Here is an 18,367-nt window from a genome sequence, read left to right as displayed (position 1 = left end):
GTGTTCGTGCTGCATGTTCTTGTGAATTACAATTTGCCAGTCTCAGTAGCAAGTTTGCTCTTTTAATAGCTTTATTTCCTATTGCCTCCCTTTACCTAGCTGTGTTTTCAAAACCAAATCTATTACCTCGTCTGAAGTTACCAGTTGTCTGTTGATTAAAAGTGACTATGGGGTATGGACATTTTATAATGAACTGTGTACATGTGTAGGCATCCACACAATCAAAGTCCTGGGTAAGTTCTTCCCCACCACCAAAGAAAATGACATTTTTAAATTCAAAGCTCTTGCATGCTTTTGGGGAAGTAGCTGAGATATGGCTATAGCTGAAGTAAGAATTATAAAACCTAAGCATTTTGAAGTAAAAAGCATTTCTTTTTTTTTTTAAGGCAAAATCATGTATAAAGCTTTAGTTTCTTGGCAGCCACATAGAGGTTGCCAGATTGATGCACTGGACCCCAGGGTTTTGTCTTTACCCTGAGGTGTGCCAAGACATGTCGGGGTCAAGGTGGTGTCAGAGCCAACTGCCCAATGGCTTCCCCAGCACACCTCAGCCATGGATGGCAGGACAGGAACGTGGCTCTTGTTCAGACATTCTGAGACTGTACTGAGATTTCCTAGAAGAGGAGGGAGGGCTGGCATTACTTGTTGAGCAGAAATTAGATGGAGCCCATAAACTCATGCCATGTTGTGCTGTGAAAACAGAGGTCCCCCAGCATTGCTGCTTCCTTTGTGCTAAAGGGAAATTCAGCCTTACAGAGATAACTCTATTAAATTCAGAGCACTGTAAGGGTGTGGCTCTGGTAACACATCATCAAACTTCGCCTTGGTGGTTTTGTGTCACTGGAAAATTGTTGGGATGTAGAATCATAGAGTAGTTTGGGTTGGAAGATATCTTTTAAAGGTCACCTAGTCCAACCCCCTTGCAAGGAGCATGGACACCCTCAACTGGAACATTGCCTTTAACTTGATTGAAAGCAATTAGTCAGACCTAGTTGTTAAAGGCCTAATTTGTTGATGTTTTCATAGTTTGCCTACATGTTTTACTTAGTGTTGTCTGTTATTTTAACAGGGTCGTCATGTTAAGACTGGACAGCTGGCAGCAATCAAAGTGATGAATGTTACTGAGGTGAGTGCAAAACCAAAAATAAGGTCATTGTTAAGCAACAAGGAAAAATAGATAATCAGATAATGACAAGGTGGACAGCTCATGAAGGAAGATCCACTGGTATAGATCGTGGTTCCTGAGCAGTGTTTTGTGTTTTATAAAGTACTGAGTGGTGTTAACACAACAACATATTTTTTAAGTGTGGCTTACCAATGATGACAAAGTGATAAGCGAGTGCCTTGCCATATATTTTGGTGTTCAATAATATCAAAGACACGAAGTCCCTTCCTGCTTATTTCTAGTTGATTATCTCCTTTCAGAGGTAGCAATTAAAAGATTTCCTGTATCTCTTCACTGCCTCTGCTGTGTTTCATCACATCCTATCCCCTTGCATGCCAGCTGTTCCTCAGAGCAGTGCCCTGACAGCCAGCAAGCAGGAGCACATTAGAAATGCAAATGCAGTGCTTTTTTATTGTGATTTGACAGATGAGGGAAGGAGACAGTTTAATTGCCACTGTCCCTACTCACATTTATAAATGGGTGTCAGTGCTGAAACAGGGTGTTGAATAAGTTCCTAAATACTGGGTTTTGTCTCTCCTTTTAAGAGCACAGCCAGTAGTGGAGCAGCTTGCCTACTTGAGACCACATTAGCCTGAGCCCCAGGAAGGTTGAGGAGACTCCCTGTGTCTTCCTCTTGAGTCTCCTAGAAATCTGGTTTGGTAGAATGCACACAGACTCAGACCAGCTCCCTGTTCTGTCACTATGGCAGTGTGGATATGGAGAACAGAAATCCAGCTCCTCTTGCAATGTGATGGAAGGGTTGTCATCTAAAATGGAAAAAAAAAAATCAGGCCAAATCCTCTGGGCCAGTAGTTCATCTACATGTGGTGTTTGGACAAGCACAAGCAAGCCTTGCCTGCATTCTCATGTGTCTTTTCATTGTCTTGAAAGGCAGCAGACCAAGTTGGTGTCTGTGCTGGTCCTGCCATGTAGAGCAGGTCCAGGACAGCTCTCTCTGTTGATGGTGTTGGAATCCAGCCCTGAGCAGCAAGTGGTTTGAACTTGGATGCTACAAAGCACATCTAAGGGCTGGTTTGACTGTGGCTGTTGTTCATACTATAGGTGTGTGTGGCTGAATTGCCAGTTTTGTACTGAGGAGGGTGCTTCTTTTTGAATGAGTGCTACATTAGATCAGTGGGATTTCTGCTTTTAGGTCTGTATGTACATGTATCATCAGGTGCTTTGGCCTTAAAAATGACAGCAAACATGAGGCTGCTGGATTTTGGAAGGGAGAGCAGCTGTGGATTGGATGACAGATTCTTGAGATGAGAGCACCTCCCTGCCTGGATAGAGGAACTGACAGAATAGATCCTGGCACAGGCTCAGAAGTTATGCTTTCCTGCTTTGCTAGGTCAGTCAGGTGTGTGAGGACTGTTAAAGGTGTAACTTGTGGACTGTCAAGTTAACACCAGTGACAGTCCTTTCCTTGATGAAACAATTGAAGAAAATACTGCTGGAAGGGAACCTTGGAAATATTTCTTTCCCTATGCCATACATAACATAGTGTGCTTTATATGCAGGCAACAAACTGTAGCATCCAGTAATGCCTGCTTACTTGGAAACAAAATTTAAATAGAGGACAGCTATATGGTCCTGCTTCAGAAATCACCTTAGTAGACTTGCAGGATTCTGAGAACAAAACAGAGCTGTTTAGGTCTGATGTACTGCAGGTGACAGAGCATCATGCTTGGGAATCTGTACCATTGTTTGAGGGGCAGTGATAGCAGGTCATGCTGTTTTCACATTGAGACCCTCCATGGGAAGGTGAGGAGCATCTTAGTGCAGCTGCCCAAAGGGGTTTTCCCTGGTGCTGTTCCCCCACTAAACCCTGAACAATTCCAGCTCAGCTGTGCTGAAGTGTTCCTGCTTTATGGCCTTGGCACAGGGTGAGTGCAGGGCTTTCTGCTCTTATTTCCACTTTCCTAATGCAGAGTTGGCTGTAATCCTGCTGCTAGGGCACAGGTTCCCATGTCTGGATGCAGTCACTTCTGCTACTTCTGCCACTTTTGTTCACCAAAAGATTCTGATTCTTTCACCAAATCTACTGGGTTTCTTTTTACAGTAAACCATTTCATCAGAAATTGCTTGACCAGCTCCAGCTGTGATTGTTCAGATCTGGGGCACTCCAAGAGCTCAGCAGATCTGCCCTTTGCTGTCATGAACTGCAGCCCCAGGCCAGGTTCTTAAGAGCAGCAGCAGGATGTTGTGGTCATTGTGGCATCCTCTGGACATCTGTCAGGAAGTACTGCTGTATTGAGTTGCACAGGGGGGTGGGGGGAGCCCTTTGAAATGGTTAAAGGGGAGCTGATGGCAACGTGTGCTCGTGTGCCTCTCCATGCAGACTCGCTTCCTGTTTTTTGACAGAGCCAAACCAGCAGAGTGCTTGCAGAGTGTCTGGATTCTTGCTGCTTGTCTCTTCAGCTATCAGTGCAGGTGATCAAAGAGCTCTTCTCTAGCACAGTGTTCTCCATCTGTCTTTGCTTTCATTCTTTCTGGAGAGCAAAAGAACATTCAAATGTGAAACTCGTTGCTAGACCTGCCCCAGTACTAAGAGGTCTCTTGGTGCAGGATTTATCAGCTGAAGATCTCGTTTCCATTTGTGGTCAGAGGAGTGTGTTTTCTAGTTCTAATGCCACTGCAGATAGACCCACATCTTGAAAAACAGCCTTTGATCATGAACCTGTCATCTCTGCACGCAGCCATCTGTGCCCAGCAGTGCGTTGGTTTGTGAAAGCAAACAGCTTTTTGCACCTGCACATCTGCAAGCCTGTTTCCTTTTCTTGAGCAGCATTATTTATGAGCAGGTTTGTAGACCCCTGAGACATGGGGCTGATGGTAATGCTGGCAAGAGGGGTGGTGGAAAGTGGAAATTCTGAGTGTGGGCATGCACTGAGGAGCTGAGGGTGCTTTTGTCCCCAGTCACCATGCTTGAAGGACATGCATAGCACTGAGGCTTAGCAAGTCTGGGTCTAGTTCCTGGGCGAGCCTCAGACATGACCCATGGGGCACAAGCTCTAATGTTTACCCTTCTGCAGCGTATTTTTTCCAAAACTCACTGAGGCACTGGAAGCCAGAGTGCATTTGTCCATGAAATGCCCAGCTGCTGTCCTGTGTAGCCCTTTGCCTTACAGACTGACCAGCACCTGAGGCTCAGCCTGCTGTCTGCTCCAAGCTTGTCTCCCTGGGGCATTCAGCTGTACTGGGCAGTGTTACTTGGCCCTATATGGATGGGCAAGGGAAAGAGAAGCAGGTGCAGGGAGGGAGCAGGTTCTGGCCTTCAGGGTAAATAAAGACACAAGAGAAAGCAAGAATTGCATCTTGCTGGTTCTAGGGAAGGAGCATTACCCATGTGCAGCTCCTCTTGCTCTTACCAGTGGGTGTGGAAGAGCCTATGGGGTATCCCAGTTGTGTTCATGGACAGCCACATGCTTGGTTTTGTTTTAAGAACATGGAGGGCAGATTGCAGAGGATTAGAGCGCACTTGGATAATAGCTTTGCCAGCATGGTTCCAACATCCAGAAAATTAACTGGGTAAAGGAAGTAGATCTGAGAAAGGGGCAGCGGCTGTGAGGAAGTGGCTGGGATCTGCCAGCTCCCCAAGGGGAACTTTGTGAAAGCTCCAGGCTGGTGCTGAGGGCACAGCAGGGAGCTGGGCTCCTCCAGGGCAAATCTCATGCTGATGGGCAGAGTTTAAAAATCCCAAACCCTTCACATCTGTAAATATTTTAAGTAATTTGGAGGAGGCCTTTACCAAAGATGAGTTGCCCCCTCCACACGTTTGCAGAAGGAGTGGGCAGAGTGCAGGAGGGACAGCAGAGGAAGAAAGGAGTCCTCTCTGTTCGTTCCTCTTTCTGCCCTTCTTCCCTGAAGATCCAGAAGTTTGTGTAGATGACAGAACCATTGTGGTCAGCTCCAGGATGGTAGTGCCCGTGTCCTTATTCGCTGCCTCCTCCTTACCTGCTTGTATCCACCCTTTCACAAGCACTGTCTGGAGTTCCAAAGGGAGGAGAGCCTTGTATCCCTTCAGCACAAGCTCTCACCTCCCTTTGAATGTACTCTGTCCCTGTGCAGACAATCTTGCCCTGGAGGATTTCCTGTGTGCTGTCAGAGTCAGCTCCCATTTCTCCAGGTGCTGCACTGGGCTCCTCTTTAGCCTCACTAATTCACTAAACATCTGTTGTAGGACTGTATCAAGCCAAGGATTAAGGATCCTCCTTTCTCCCTAACTGCAAACAAAAGATAAATGAACTATTTAGTATGATGTGTTCAGCTCGAGAGCCTGTGTTCAACAAAGATTATTAGGAAACCTGAAATAGCTCCTTTAGCTTCAACTGGAGTTATTTTACATCTCCAAAGACTTAATACAGTTAGGCTTTGGTCTGGTAACATGTCTCCTGGGTGTTGATGTTACTGGGGAAAACTTACTGGTCCCTTCTATTGGGAATAATTTTTGTGTGGTCAAGTTTAATAAGACACATCATATGCATATCCCTGAGGGAACTTGGTTTTAGCCTGTCAGGCTTTAATGTGTTGCTCCAGGTAGAAAGGTCAGTGTGTCAAGCAGTCCATTATGGTGGTTAAAGGAATGCTTCAATGGCAAAACTACTGGAAAATAGAGGGAAAGCACAGAAAAATGTCCTTTGGGGCTGAGTTGTTCTTGCTGCTTCTTTTTGTTATTTTATTTTGTCACTTCAGCTAGTAAGTGCTGACTGGGATGTTTTGCAGCAAGGTAAATTAATTGTCAAGTTTGTCATACTCCTTTTAACTGGTACAAGGATTCCTTGCAGCACCACTCATTTCCTATTAAAGTGAGATGGCAAAACCTGGGCGTGTTTCACTGGGTGTTGTGCACCATAGCAAACTGGCTCTGAGGGGGCCTTTCCAAATCAGGTAGTTCACTCTGAAAAACAGCATTTCCTTCTCACATAATCATTAAAACTTGTGTTTCCATTAGTTGTCTTATGGTGCACAATGTTGTATGGGCAGAAGAGAGCCTGGTGAGTCTGAAACAAGGACAAGAGAAAAGAGGCAGCTGGTGCCTGGAAGATGATGTCTGGGGGTGTCTAGCCCCCAGCATGCCAGGGGCTTCATGGATGGCTCGGTCTTAGGAGGAGGAGAAAGCCCACAGTCTGGATAGGGCAGCCTCACAGCTGTAAGGGGGAGCTGATCCTAACCCTGGCTTAGGCTGGAGTTTGATTTGTGGCAAGTCACCTCTTTCTTGGCTTTGGTTTCCTCCCAGCAGGACCCTCCACAGGACTGGGAAGACAAATTGTCTGACGTGCACACTCAGTGCTTTTCCAAGTATTTAAGTAATGGAGTGTTAGCAATGGTTTTGTTTTTGTTTGAATCTGGTTAGTTTCTCTAAATTGCTGCATGCAGAAACCATAAATGGGGGAGCAATAGGTCCTGTCTAAGCTCCCTGAGAAGATAATATGCAATTTTTGTGCCCAGTTAGGGACATTTTTGATTCTTTATGTCAAACCCTAGCAATTAATTGGTTTAGACTCATGGATCAGGGTGATTCAGCTGTCAGTTTAAGAGCCACCTATCAGCAGCAGTGTCATAATCCAGAGTGACTCTGGTCCCAAGCTCCTGCTCAAAGCAGTGTCAACCATTGGATCGACCAGGTTGCTCATGGTGGTTCCAGCTGGGTGTTGAAACCTCCAAAGACAGAGGTTGCCTTGCAGCCCTGGGGCTCAGTGATCTCTGGTGACCTGAGGAGCCTCCTGCTCTCTTTTGTTACAGAATGAAGAGGAGGAAATCAAACTGGAGATAAATATGCTGAAAAAGTACTCCCATCACCGGAATATTGCTACATATTATGGGGCTTTTGTAAAGAAAAGTCCTGCAGGCCAAGATGATCAGCTCTGGGTAAGTGTTTAGTGTCATTTCTGCTCATCAGATTTACAGCTCCTTCTTTAGAGCTCCAGCATGCTTGGCTTGGACTCTTGTCTCATGAAGCTCTGAAGTCATTGTTCTGAAGAATAACATACAAAAGAGAAAAATTTCTACTTCCTAGACATCTTCCATCCCTATGATTTCCTTTGAGGATGGACATAAAGCATGTTATGATTCTTGTGACTTGTGCTGTCATTCTGATTTGTTGCTTGAACCTTTTTTTTTTCCCGAACTGAATTCTTTGTTTTTTTTTTTTTTCTGAAGTGAAAGAGCTTGTCCTTTTTGCCTCTCCTTCTTGTTTCTTTCCTCTCCTTATTTCAGATGGAAAATAAAGGAAGCAGAGGAATTGGCAATAAAAAAAAGAAGAATGGATCCTCCAGTTTTTTGGCTGCAAGATTTTTGAAGATCTGCAGCAAAATGAGAAATTTCAAATTTTAAAAAAATTCCCATATTTTTCAGTGCTGTTATTTCTTGCTTTTCCAACTTTGTATATACTAAAAACAAAACAAAAGAAAAAAAAACAACAAAAAAACCAGCCTAAAACCTGCAATAGGAGAGGAGCACTAATGAGGTTTTTTTATTTATTTAGCGGTGTGTGTGAGTCAGGAAATGAGATTTTAAGTCACTTGGCTTGCAAGAAGGCTGCATGTAGTCTGGCATGGCTGGGTGGTGATGGAAGTGGATGTTTGCAGGTGTTCTCTCTGCTGGCCCCTGGCAGAGCTGTGGTAAAGGTGCCCTGTGTGTGTTTGTCTCCCTGCAGCTGGTGATGGAGTACTGTGGTGCAGGCTCTGTCACTGACTTGGTAAAGAAGACAAAAGGGAACTGTTTCAAGGAAGACTGGATTGCTTACATCTGCAGAGAGGTTCTCAGGGTGAGTCCTGCCAGCAGAGTTTCGCTGCTCATTTGCAATAAAAAGGGCTTTCCAAGCCTTTGGTTGCTAAAATAGGTCACTAATGAGCATTATTGTTTAAAGGTTGGGATCCGTGGGGCTCATGGGCTATGGTTCTTGAGCTCAGAAGAGCCCTGAGAGCCAGCATGATGGCTGCTTGACATCCCATATTGTTGTGCTTAATCCCATTTTCTGTATGAAGAACAGAAAATTCCTCTTTCCTATGGCAAATAGCCATCTCCTGAAACTCCAGACACTGGGCACCTAGAAAAGTAAATAAATTTTCTGTTTTCAGTATGTCTGCCCTCCACATCAGGAGATCTTTCTGCTCAGTGCTTTAGCTGTTCATGCTTGTTAGATCTTTCTGTCTGTAATTCCTTTACCTGCACACACTCAGGGGTCTCTTTTCCACACTGTTAGAGGCAATGTTGACTAAACAGCATTCCAGAATCTTAAAGGTGGCCCTGTTGGAACAGTATTCCCCAAAACAAATCTTGGGGCTATATTTCATTCTATGCAGGCTCAGGGCTGCTTTCCGTTTTTTTTCTTTTTTTCTTTTTTTTTTTTTTTCCCTGGAAAGTACAGAGGATAAAACAATTCCCAAGTGTAATCTAGTGAACTAGCCTGGAAAAAAAAATTGTGTTGGAGCCAGTCATGTTAAATTCAAAACCCATTACAGAGTCACTGATCTGTCTTCCCTATAATAGAGTTTTACATCTTTTCTAAATAATGGTAAGATAAATGCATATTCTGGGAGTTGGAATTTAGTTGGCATGCTGAAGTAATGCTTGAGTAGGGGTAAAACTCTGTTTCTGGGACATAGGAGTTGAGAAATATGCTCAGCAGAGAATATTGTCTTTCTTACAGGGATTTGGAACTAGCATGCAGATTATGATCATTGTATCTGGAAAGTGTGGGGAGTCCTTCTGCAAAAGAAAAATACCTTAATGGGGTGGTCAGGTTGTTCCTCACTGGTGTGGCTGTAATGTCTCTGTTAAAGCAATTGATGTTAAAACATTTGCTTTATGCTCATGCAGCTAAACACTGTAACAGCATATTGGTAAAAGCAAGGGGTTGTATTTAATCATGCTTGTTTCAAGACAAAATGGCCCAGTTGCACATGGATCGACAATGTTTCCTTCTGGAAAATTTACTGGATGGAAGCTCTGTTTGAAGCCATTAATGTTAGAGAGGCTAAATGTTGTGAGTGAAGCATCCCTGGATTACTATAATGGATTATTTCAGTGTGTTCTTTTATGTCTATGCTAGTTCAACCATGGGTAATTTTGAAATGCAGAAGGAGACAGCAAATATTAGCTAATTGAAAACAATATTTGCTGCATTCAAAAAGAGGTCTGACATGGTATTTTTAACTTTCTCTAGTCCATTTACCACTGAATTTCTCGTTTTGTTGAATGCAAAATTTAGGCCGCTACAATCAGCCAGCTGCTGTGTCTGGTCCTCATACAGATCATTTTGCTTTGCTCTTTTTCTCTTTAGTTTGCTTTTAGCATAGAGTGTAAGGAGCATCCCTTGATTCTGAGACAGAAGTTTAAAATATTGCTACCTCATTCTCTTCAGACTTAACTCAAGAGATGCTCCACCACTGTCAGGCCTGTGGTGAAGACGACAATCAGACTTATGGTTGCTGTCCTCTCTCTTCCCTGAAACTGTTGCTAGTAGCATCTAAAAGACTTTTCTTGTGAATAAAGACTGAAAAGGGTGAAAGTGTAAAAGCACAACAGTGCCGTACTCAGGGTAATGTTAGGAAGAAAGAATAAGGCAAATCTGGTTTTCTTTTAGGGATTGGCACATCTTCATGCTCACCATGTCATCCATCGAGATATTAAAGGACAGAATGTTCTCCTCACAGAAAATGCAGAAGTAAAATTGGGTAAGTTTCCTTAAATGTGTGCTAGAAACCTGTTCACTAGAATTTAAGATGTCCATCTTGACTGAGAAAGAATTTCAGTAACCTAAGTGCAGTGTGTGTGCCCAGTATAGTTAACGCTTGTGCTTACAAGGTGTCTGTAATGTAGAAAGAGTTGAAAATGTAAAGTGCTCTGCAGGGGTGTCCCTCAAAGCCTGAGGGCAATACAGGCTGTCACTCACAGAACCAGCCCAGTAAGTCACAGCATCAACAGGCTTTCACAGAATATCCTGGGATGCAAAAGACTTCCAAAGTAAAAAAGTTGGGGGAACAAATTTTGCTAAGCTATTTCTCTAAGGAAGTGGTCTTAGAGATTTGCATAAATCTGAGATTTAAGTAGGTGGAATTACTCATGTGTAAGGGCTACCACTGAATAACAGTTGCCTCTCAAAAAAGTTGGAGGATTTACTCATTTCCTTTTATTACTGTGACATGTCGGTGTTGACAACTACTGACTTTGTAACACTAAACTCAAGGACATATCTCTCTTGAGGAGGGTGTATCTTTCATATTTTGCAAAGACATCACATGTTGTATTAAAGGAGAAATCTCAAGGGGAGCACTTCTTATTTGTGATGATCTTTACAGTCCCTCTCTCTTCAACAGAAAAAATTCACTGTAGTGTTGGAAAACAACAAATAATAAACATGGCTTGTGGATGTGGGATAGGATGTTTGGTTGGAGTAAGTAAAAATAGGTAGTTTGAATCTCATTATGGTTTAACCTTGTGGCAAAAACCTGGCTTTACTGAAGTCAAAGAGAGTTTTGCTCTCAAATTAAATGAAGGCAGGATTTTGCTTGTAGTATCTAAATCATATGTACTAATTATCAGCTGTTCCCTCTTAAAACAGGTAAGATGGGAATGTTGTGTGTTTTTATAGTCTTATATAGTTACTACTTCCACCATTCTTCATATGGTAGACAAAACAGTTAGACCTTTCTAACTCTGGGTAAAGATGAAACAGATTTAAGTATAATGATTTTTTTAAAAGAAGAAAGAAAAGTTATTTCCAGAGAGATTTAGCTCATGTGTCTTAAGGCAAGGAAGCTAGAAAGCCAAGAGGTTCTCAATTCAGAAATTCAGTTCTCAAATTCTCAGTGTGAGAGTGTGCACTTCCCATGAGAAGCACAGAATGATCCCAAAGGTCAGGTCCACCTTCTTCTTGGAGAAGGTTTGTTGAGCAGGAATATGAAATTATAGCACTACAAATGTTTTTGGTTTACAGATAATCTGCAGTGAAGCAACATCAGTGAGAAAATCTGCTCCTTGGTGGTCCTTTCAGTCCTTCTCTTTCCCCCTTCCTTTGTCTCTTCTGTGAATACCACTCCAGTGCTATCCCAGTGGATCCAATTAGTGTGTCTTGGGGTTTTGTTCAAAGAGAAATACAATCACATAATTATTGGTTGTATAGGCCCTTTTCATATTTGAACAAAACCATTTTGCTGTACAGTCCTTATGAAAGTTTCACCCTTTTCAGGACAAAGAGAGCCACATGATTCACTCATTATAATGTTCTAAGATGAGACTAAAGTAGTAGATTCTCCATTTTGTTCTAAGATAGTGTATGAACATAGGGAAGGATTTATTCCAGACAGCTCAATTGAGTGTCATATGGTGGTTCTTTCCAGCTTTCACGAGTGGCTATGTTAGGTACATCCAAATTTGCCTCATGTGTAGATAATATTTTTTCTTTCAGTCTAGTTGAAGACCTTGAGTCCTACTCAGTGTAGCATTTAAATTAAGCATAAATTATTCCATAATGTCTTGGTAGAGCAATTCCTCTTGCTGTAACCCACTGGGCAGATTTAGCATGCTGTTTATTTAATTCTTCTGGCAAAAAGAAGGGAAAAAAAGAGGCAGTTAAATTTCAACTATTGGATAAGACATGCTGGAGGAACTCGGATTTCATATGTATTGTAGCCCAAAGGTTTGATGTTCTAAACAGTAGGAAAGTGATTAAGCACACACTCTGTCATATGAGTACAATTTTTTGCTAATTTCTCTACTTCTTCTTCATTTTTCAGTGGATTTTGGTGTAAGTGCTCAGCTGGACAGGACTATTGGGAGAAGAAATACATTTATTGGCACCCCATATTGGATGGCACCCGAGGTCATTGCTTGTGAGGAGAACCCAGACTCTACGTATGATTACAGAGTAAGTGACAAACACTCCATAAGGTAAGAAAACTTGGGTTATTGCTGAAATCCTCCTCATTTGAAAAGTTCAAACTTCCTGCCTTTTGAACCACAATAATACTAGAACTGTACAAACAGAAGTATTTGTAATATGTGGGTGGAGGCTCTTTTTAAGAGTGAAGTTTCACTGTATTTTTTCTGAATTTTTAATGCACAAAATACACTTTCATGAACTTCCCTGCAATAAAAAAGTACTAAGAAGTTTGCAGGTCTGGATAGAAAAGAAAGGAAGAGAGGAGTTCCAAAGGAGTACTTGAAAAAGTGTAATATTAGTATGGCAAGTTACTGCACACTGTGGTAGAGCTGTTTTGCTCTGTACTCAGCTGTGAATCCTGAGTTAATTGGCAGTAATTAGTATCCCTTTGCTCATTCATGAGCACGTGACTGCAAGTGGTTTCCCACCCCAGAATGATTTTTGGTCAGTGGCCTGGTGGGAAGGCACAGAATTTCCTGCATTTCAGTTGGTGAGCATTGCCTCTTGTCCTTACCGTGCAACATGTTCTCCAGGGATGGCTTTTTGAGCAAGTATCTTCTGGGTGACCCTGCAGTCACTCTTTTAGTTCAGGTGCTCTCTCCATTACCAGTTTGTACCTCTCCTTCCCTCCTTCCAGTTGTGGCTTCAGAAATGTTTATGAGAAGAACCTGTTATTGCTTCCATCTTCTAGTGATTCAGAGACTGTGATTCTCCCTTGCTGAGACCCCTGTGCTGCACTGGCCCAGTGAGGTCATTTTGTGTCTGTTAGTCATGACTAAAGAATTTTATATATTTATCTAATTTTTAAAATTTTATTTATTTTTATATTTTTTCCATATCATACCAATCTTCCACTGAAACCTCAAGAAGTTAATCTCTTGTCTTCATTCCCTGTCCCCAGTTGATTTCCTTCTCCAAATGTGCACTTACCAGAAGATATCAAGAATGGGCACCCCTAATTCTTGAGCTTTCTTTGCCTTCAGTAATAATCCTGGTTTGTCTGCTTCCAGCTAGATACTGCAGATGGTAGTTTAAAACTGATCAACAGAGGGTTTTGGAAGAACTTTTGCAAACAGTGTTGTGACTCAGAAGGTGGCACAGAGCTGGTCTTTCCCACAGACTTATATCTGATAGGATGGGCTAAGTAGCAGGAAGCTACTCTTCAAAAAAGCCAGAACAAACAAACAAGACAAAATGAGTACAAATATATCCACATAAATAAATATGTTTGTATACACACTGAGCTCTACAAACATTGCTGTCATCCTCCCTTACACCTGTCTGCCTCTCATGCTGTGAAACTCCAAACCGAAATTCCTTGTAGCCTGGATGTTTCTCTCACTGTCCTCAAAAGCTGCAGTACTACCCCTTGAAGACTCTTAATTTTCAGTCATTTACTTAATAGCAAGTCAGGATTGTGGATCTATTAAATCCCCACCAGTTTTTTTTTATGATTCTCTCCACAAACTGGGATGTGGACTGGCTTTCAGCTTGTGTGAAGAGTTCAGAGCAGCTGGACTGACAGGAGTCTGTTGATAAAATTAGATTGAGATGCTGGGCTGGGTATATAAGCTGCTATTCATGTAATGGTTTATTCCTTTTAATATTTGAAGGTTTTCTGTCACTTTTTTTTTTTTTAAAGATAAGTTTGAGAGAAGCTCTGCCAGTTGGTTTGGCCACGTGCCTCCCATTTGGCTACATTTAGATGCAAAAAATAATGGAATTATGCACATGATTAATCAAGTGGAAACGCGTGAAGTTTTTACAGCCACTGATGGTGGTTGCAATTTTCCTTCCATCATGAAAACCTGGCCCTTGGCATCCAGATCAGCTGATTAAGAGAACTCCACTCTGCTAACTGAGCTGAACATACATTGTGGCATAAATCTGACTGCATGATGTACTCTTCTCTCATGTGCCCAAAAAAGTGTGACTAGAGACTTTGTACAGAAAAAGTCAGACCCCAAGGCCTGACAATCATTCCTGTTCCATTGGTGTAGAAACTCAGCAATGACTGCTCTGAAATAAGCTTTAAACCAATAATTATTTTTGGCCAGAAGGAGAAGGGTGAGGCACTGCTGTGTCTTGCTGCCTCATGAAAACAGATTTAAGACACATATTTAAACAGTGCCTGCTGTATTCTGTCTGGTTCTTGTTTTTTGCATGCAGCAGGTCTGCATTTTGGGACTGACTGCTTAAATGATGGATCAGCTCTTCAGAGTTGTATGGGAAATGGGAAGCTTCTGGCTATTAGCATGTTTCCTAAAAGCTCAGTAGGGAGTGGGAGGGAGCAGAATATTTGTCACTCCAAGTAAAACAGCATGATCCAGGAGACATCTAGGGAAACTGTAAAAAAAACCCCAAAACTGAGAAGAAAACAAAACGAATGAAACAAGCAAGCTTGAGTGCTGCAAGCTGCAATGTGCATTGTTTCTTTTCCTGCAGAGTGACCTGTGGTCTCTGGGAATCACTGCTATTGAAATGGCTGAAGGAGCTCCTCGTAAGTGATTTGGTGTAAAGGTGGGGGTGTTCTGTGTTAAAATAACTCATTCTTGGCTCATGCACTGATGCACAGAGCTCTGGTTCTGTCTGTACCTTAAAAAAAGCTCTATGGCTTTTTTTCATTTGGACTCTATTACATTCCTCTTCCTTTTAGACTCTTTCAGTCCATGCTTTGATTCCTTGCCTTTATCTCCTGGGAAAACAAAACTTCTTTTCTTAAAGCTCTTGTTAGCATCAGTTTGTTGATTACTAAGCAAAAGTGATTGATAACGTTAGCAGAAAATATTGGCTGGAGTGGCTTTGGATTTAGGTCACTAAAAGAAATTACGTCAGTGGAAGAAGGTAGGCCTAAGGGTTATATTTTTGCTCTGAAACTGACTTGTTTCTCACAGATTTTTGGGACTAATATGATATTTGCTCACATGTAATGGCTTTGATCCCTCACCACACTCTCAGGCTGACAGTAGATTGCCACAGTTTTGCAGCCTGCTGCCCCAGAGAGGCTCTTGCAGGTCACACAGAGATCTGTGGGTGCAAAGTCTTCGTGCATTTTTGCTTGCATGGAGTGCTGGTGGCTTTGCTCCTGCAGAGAAGATGGGATGTGTGGGGTATCCGGTCACTGCTGAGAGCACGGGAGGTGAAATCCATCTGGCCTGAGCCTGAGAGCACGTAGGCTGCTTTTAAACAACCCACTTGGCTGTTCTCCCATCACACTTGGTTTTTAGCAGGAGCCAGCTGGAGTTCGGGAGTACTTTCAGACCCTGTGCTTTAGCCTGACTGAAGCTTAGTCCCGAGACATGGTCCATGGGAGTTTTCTTTGGGAGAGACTTTGTAATTTTGCATGGCAGTTCCTCATGTATTTGATGCTTCCCCAGTTTTGACAGGGAAATGCTGTGGATTATATTCTGTTGCCTTGTGTTTTGTTTACTGTAGTACAACAGTGTCTGGGACCCGGAGCTAGAAACCAGACTTGTGCCCCTCATTTCCACTGTGTCATGTACTACTGAACATACCAAAGAAAAACTCAAAGCCAGAACCAAATGTGTGAAACTATGGCAGGTGGAGGCAGACAGGGAAGTTAATAAAAGGTAGGGAAAGCTTTACCAGAGCATAGTCTTTTCACTTCTACTGGTTCTAGAATGCTTTAAGTCCATTTCTGTTAAGAGCATCACTGCTGAGCATCTAAATATGATAAGAAATCAGCCTCCATGTAGTTCCTATCAGATGGCATTCCGTAGCTCTTTTTGGTGAAGGAAGATCTTTTACCCTCAACATTTCTTCCTGCCAGCTAGAACACACTCAAAATTCCATACAAAGTGCCTGGGATAGATGAGCTGCTATGGCATTTGCTTTCTTCTGAGTTCCTCATAGCTTCAATTTTCCACAACAGTAGCCCTAAAGAGAAGAACAGTGGGCTGAAGAGAAGGTAGCTTCAGGATGCAGGAGTGGAATCTGTAGCAGATTGTCCAATAATGATGCTGCCATTCCCAGAGCACAGGATGGATGAAATGTGTGCTCAGTCCTTCTGCTCTGTGCCACGGTGCACGTTATGAGTTCTGTGCTTTGTATCAGCTTTTCTTCATCCTGGGTTTTCTCATATCCCATGGACAATGTGGCAAAGAGTTCAGTTAAAATGGAGCTTATCATTTATCTGAAGCCAGATGTAATAACTAGATAAATATTTCAGTCTCCACTTTAACTTCTGTTTATATGCAAACATGCTTTTGTGTATGGGAAAGGTGAGCTTCTTTATGTCCTTCCAAAGCTATATAAATAGAAAATATGAAGAAAATTGTACTTGTTCTTGCCTTGCAGCCCTTCTTTTGAATCTTTTTGAGCTGGAAAATCTGTGTACTCAGAGACTTGATTTCTTGGCTCTAGTGTGAATTTGGTTGGCTCCTAGTGGGGTTCTGGGGCAGATGTTGGAAATGGAGGTGTTTGGAAGTGGGAAGTGAGGTCACAGGGGTTACATGCATCCTCCCATAATTTGTGGTTTCCTTTGCAGCCCTGTGTGACATGCATCCCATGAGAGCACTCTTCCTCATCCCAAGGAACCCGCCCCCGAAACTGAAATCCAGAAAATGGTAAAGAGATGTGTAAAAAAAACCCCTGTATTTTTGCTGCAGTGGGCTTAGGAGGGCTTTTAGCCCTCTTGTCCAGAGACAACAATTTTGGTAAATCATGTAGTTATCTAAGAGGTTATTCCTAAGGTGTTTCTAAGAGCTGGATTGAGCCAGAGGGAAAATATAGTTTACCTTTGGGAAGCAAGACCTTTCTTTTGAACTCTGCCTGACCTGTGGCTGTTTCATTTTGGTGTCTGTGGCTGAAATTGCAAGGTTGGCAAGGAAGGCTTAGATGTGCTGCTTGGAGTCAGGGATTTATCAGAAGATTGCTTGGACATTGTGGGGCTAATGGCAGTCACCTGCCCCACAGAGAATTGTTTTCAAATAAGTGCATGAAGAAAATCTTTACCTTACCAAAATGTCAAGGACATTTTTGAAAGGTTTGTGTTGGCCGGATTGTGGTTTTGTTGATGAGGATGTAAATTCAAGGTAACAGCTCCTCTGGGAGGGTGTTGAGGTGGCATTCACCTTCAGCACTGTGCTGGTCTCAGGAATCTCACTGGTGTCAGAACTCAAATTGTGTCTCTCAGTTCCAGTGTAGAAGGAAACCTTGCAAAGTTAGTGCTTTCCACCACTCAGGGGTAGTTCTTGGTCCACAAGTTGAAAAGGATTATTGGTCTTTCTCTGTTGTGTATTTTTTAGGTCGAAGAAGTTCCTAAATTTTGTTGAAAGCTGCCTTGTAAAGCATTATTTGCATCGTCCATCCACGGAGACCCTGCTGAAGCATTCCTTCATCCGGGACATGCAGAACGAGCGGCAAGTGCGCATCATGCTGAAGGATCACCTGGACAGGACAAGGAAGAAAAAAGGAGAAAAGGGTAACATGGCAACACCAAAATACAGGATAATTCAGAGAGCATGTCCTCTTCAGATTTTGGCAGCAGAGCACAAGGCAGATGCAGCTGAAATACTAGAACCAGGAAAATTGAGAAAGTGTTGTCATTGGAACCTTGAGTTACTGAGAGCAGCCCTGATCCTAGCAGGGTGCAAGGACTCCAAGTAAAGTCTGGGTCTCTGCTTTCTTGAGCAGTGTTTCCTGGTGTTTCCTGATCTCTCAGTTCATATTTCTATCCCAGATCAATTTGATTTACCTGTTGGATCTCCATATAATTTTGTCTTGTTAGTTTTTTGGGGGCAGAAGGACTCTTAAATGTTTTGCAATGGAGTGCACAAAAGAGATCTGAAGACCTCCAGGCTCCAGTGAAATACAGATGTTATAATGAATCACCTCCTTCACAGTGTGTATGAAGAAAAGGAAAGTTTAGGTTTGTTCCAAATGCCAGCCTTACCCTTCAGAGCAAAAGCTGGAAGAAACAGTGCAGGAATGGGGGTGATACTTGTGAAAATGACTGTGCATGGCAGTCTAAGGGCTGTGCAAAGGGGACAGAGACACTTGGCCTGTTAACCAATGACCTGCCCTCTCTCCCCTTTCCCTCTTCAGTGTGTTTTATACTGCCAGAAGCACTGTGAGGTACTGTGAGAGCAAACTTGGAAAGCACCATGGTGTTGCAAGGTGTCTTAATGCTCTGATTTGACAACAGGAGTATTTGCATCTGAAATGAAATTGCTGTTGCAAAGAACATTTACTGACTCCAGTAGTAGTTGCAAATTCTTTCAGCTATGAATTTCAAAGCACACTGAAATGGAAAGATAGTGAGTTAGAATTTCTCACAAATGCCCTTGAGAGGG

At 42.6% G+C, this 18,367-nt stretch overlaps 1 protein-coding gene across 1 annotated transcript in view; it reads left to right on the top strand.

Annotated features, from left to right (window-relative positions):
* The window catches only part of NRK (Nik related kinase), an 87,661-nt gene that overhangs the window by 28,554 nt on the left and 40,740 nt on the right, over window positions 1–18,367 (top strand). The window contains exons 3-10 of the mRNA XM_062503139.1: window positions 1,070–1,126; window positions 6,911–7,036; window positions 7,824–7,934; window positions 9,756–9,846; window positions 11,908–12,038; window positions 14,499–14,553; window positions 16,561–16,639; window positions 17,321–17,496. Coding sequence (XP_062359123.1) covers window positions 1,070–1,126; window positions 6,911–7,036; window positions 7,824–7,934; window positions 9,756–9,846; window positions 11,908–12,038; window positions 14,499–14,553; window positions 16,561–16,639; window positions 17,321–17,496 — 826 coding nt within the window. The remainder of the gene's footprint in view (window positions 1–1,069; window positions 1,127–6,910; window positions 7,037–7,823; window positions 7,935–9,755; window positions 9,847–11,907; window positions 12,039–14,498; window positions 14,554–16,560; window positions 16,640–17,320; window positions 17,497–18,367) is intronic.

The sequence above is a fragment of the Cinclus cinclus genome, chromosome 15 (assembly GCF_963662255.1).
Source record: "Cinclus cinclus chromosome 15, bCinCin1.1, whole genome shotgun sequence".
NCBI lineage: Eukaryota > Metazoa > Chordata > Aves > Passeriformes > Cinclidae > Cinclus > Cinclus cinclus.
This window is presented reverse-complemented; position numbering and strand designations above follow the sequence as displayed.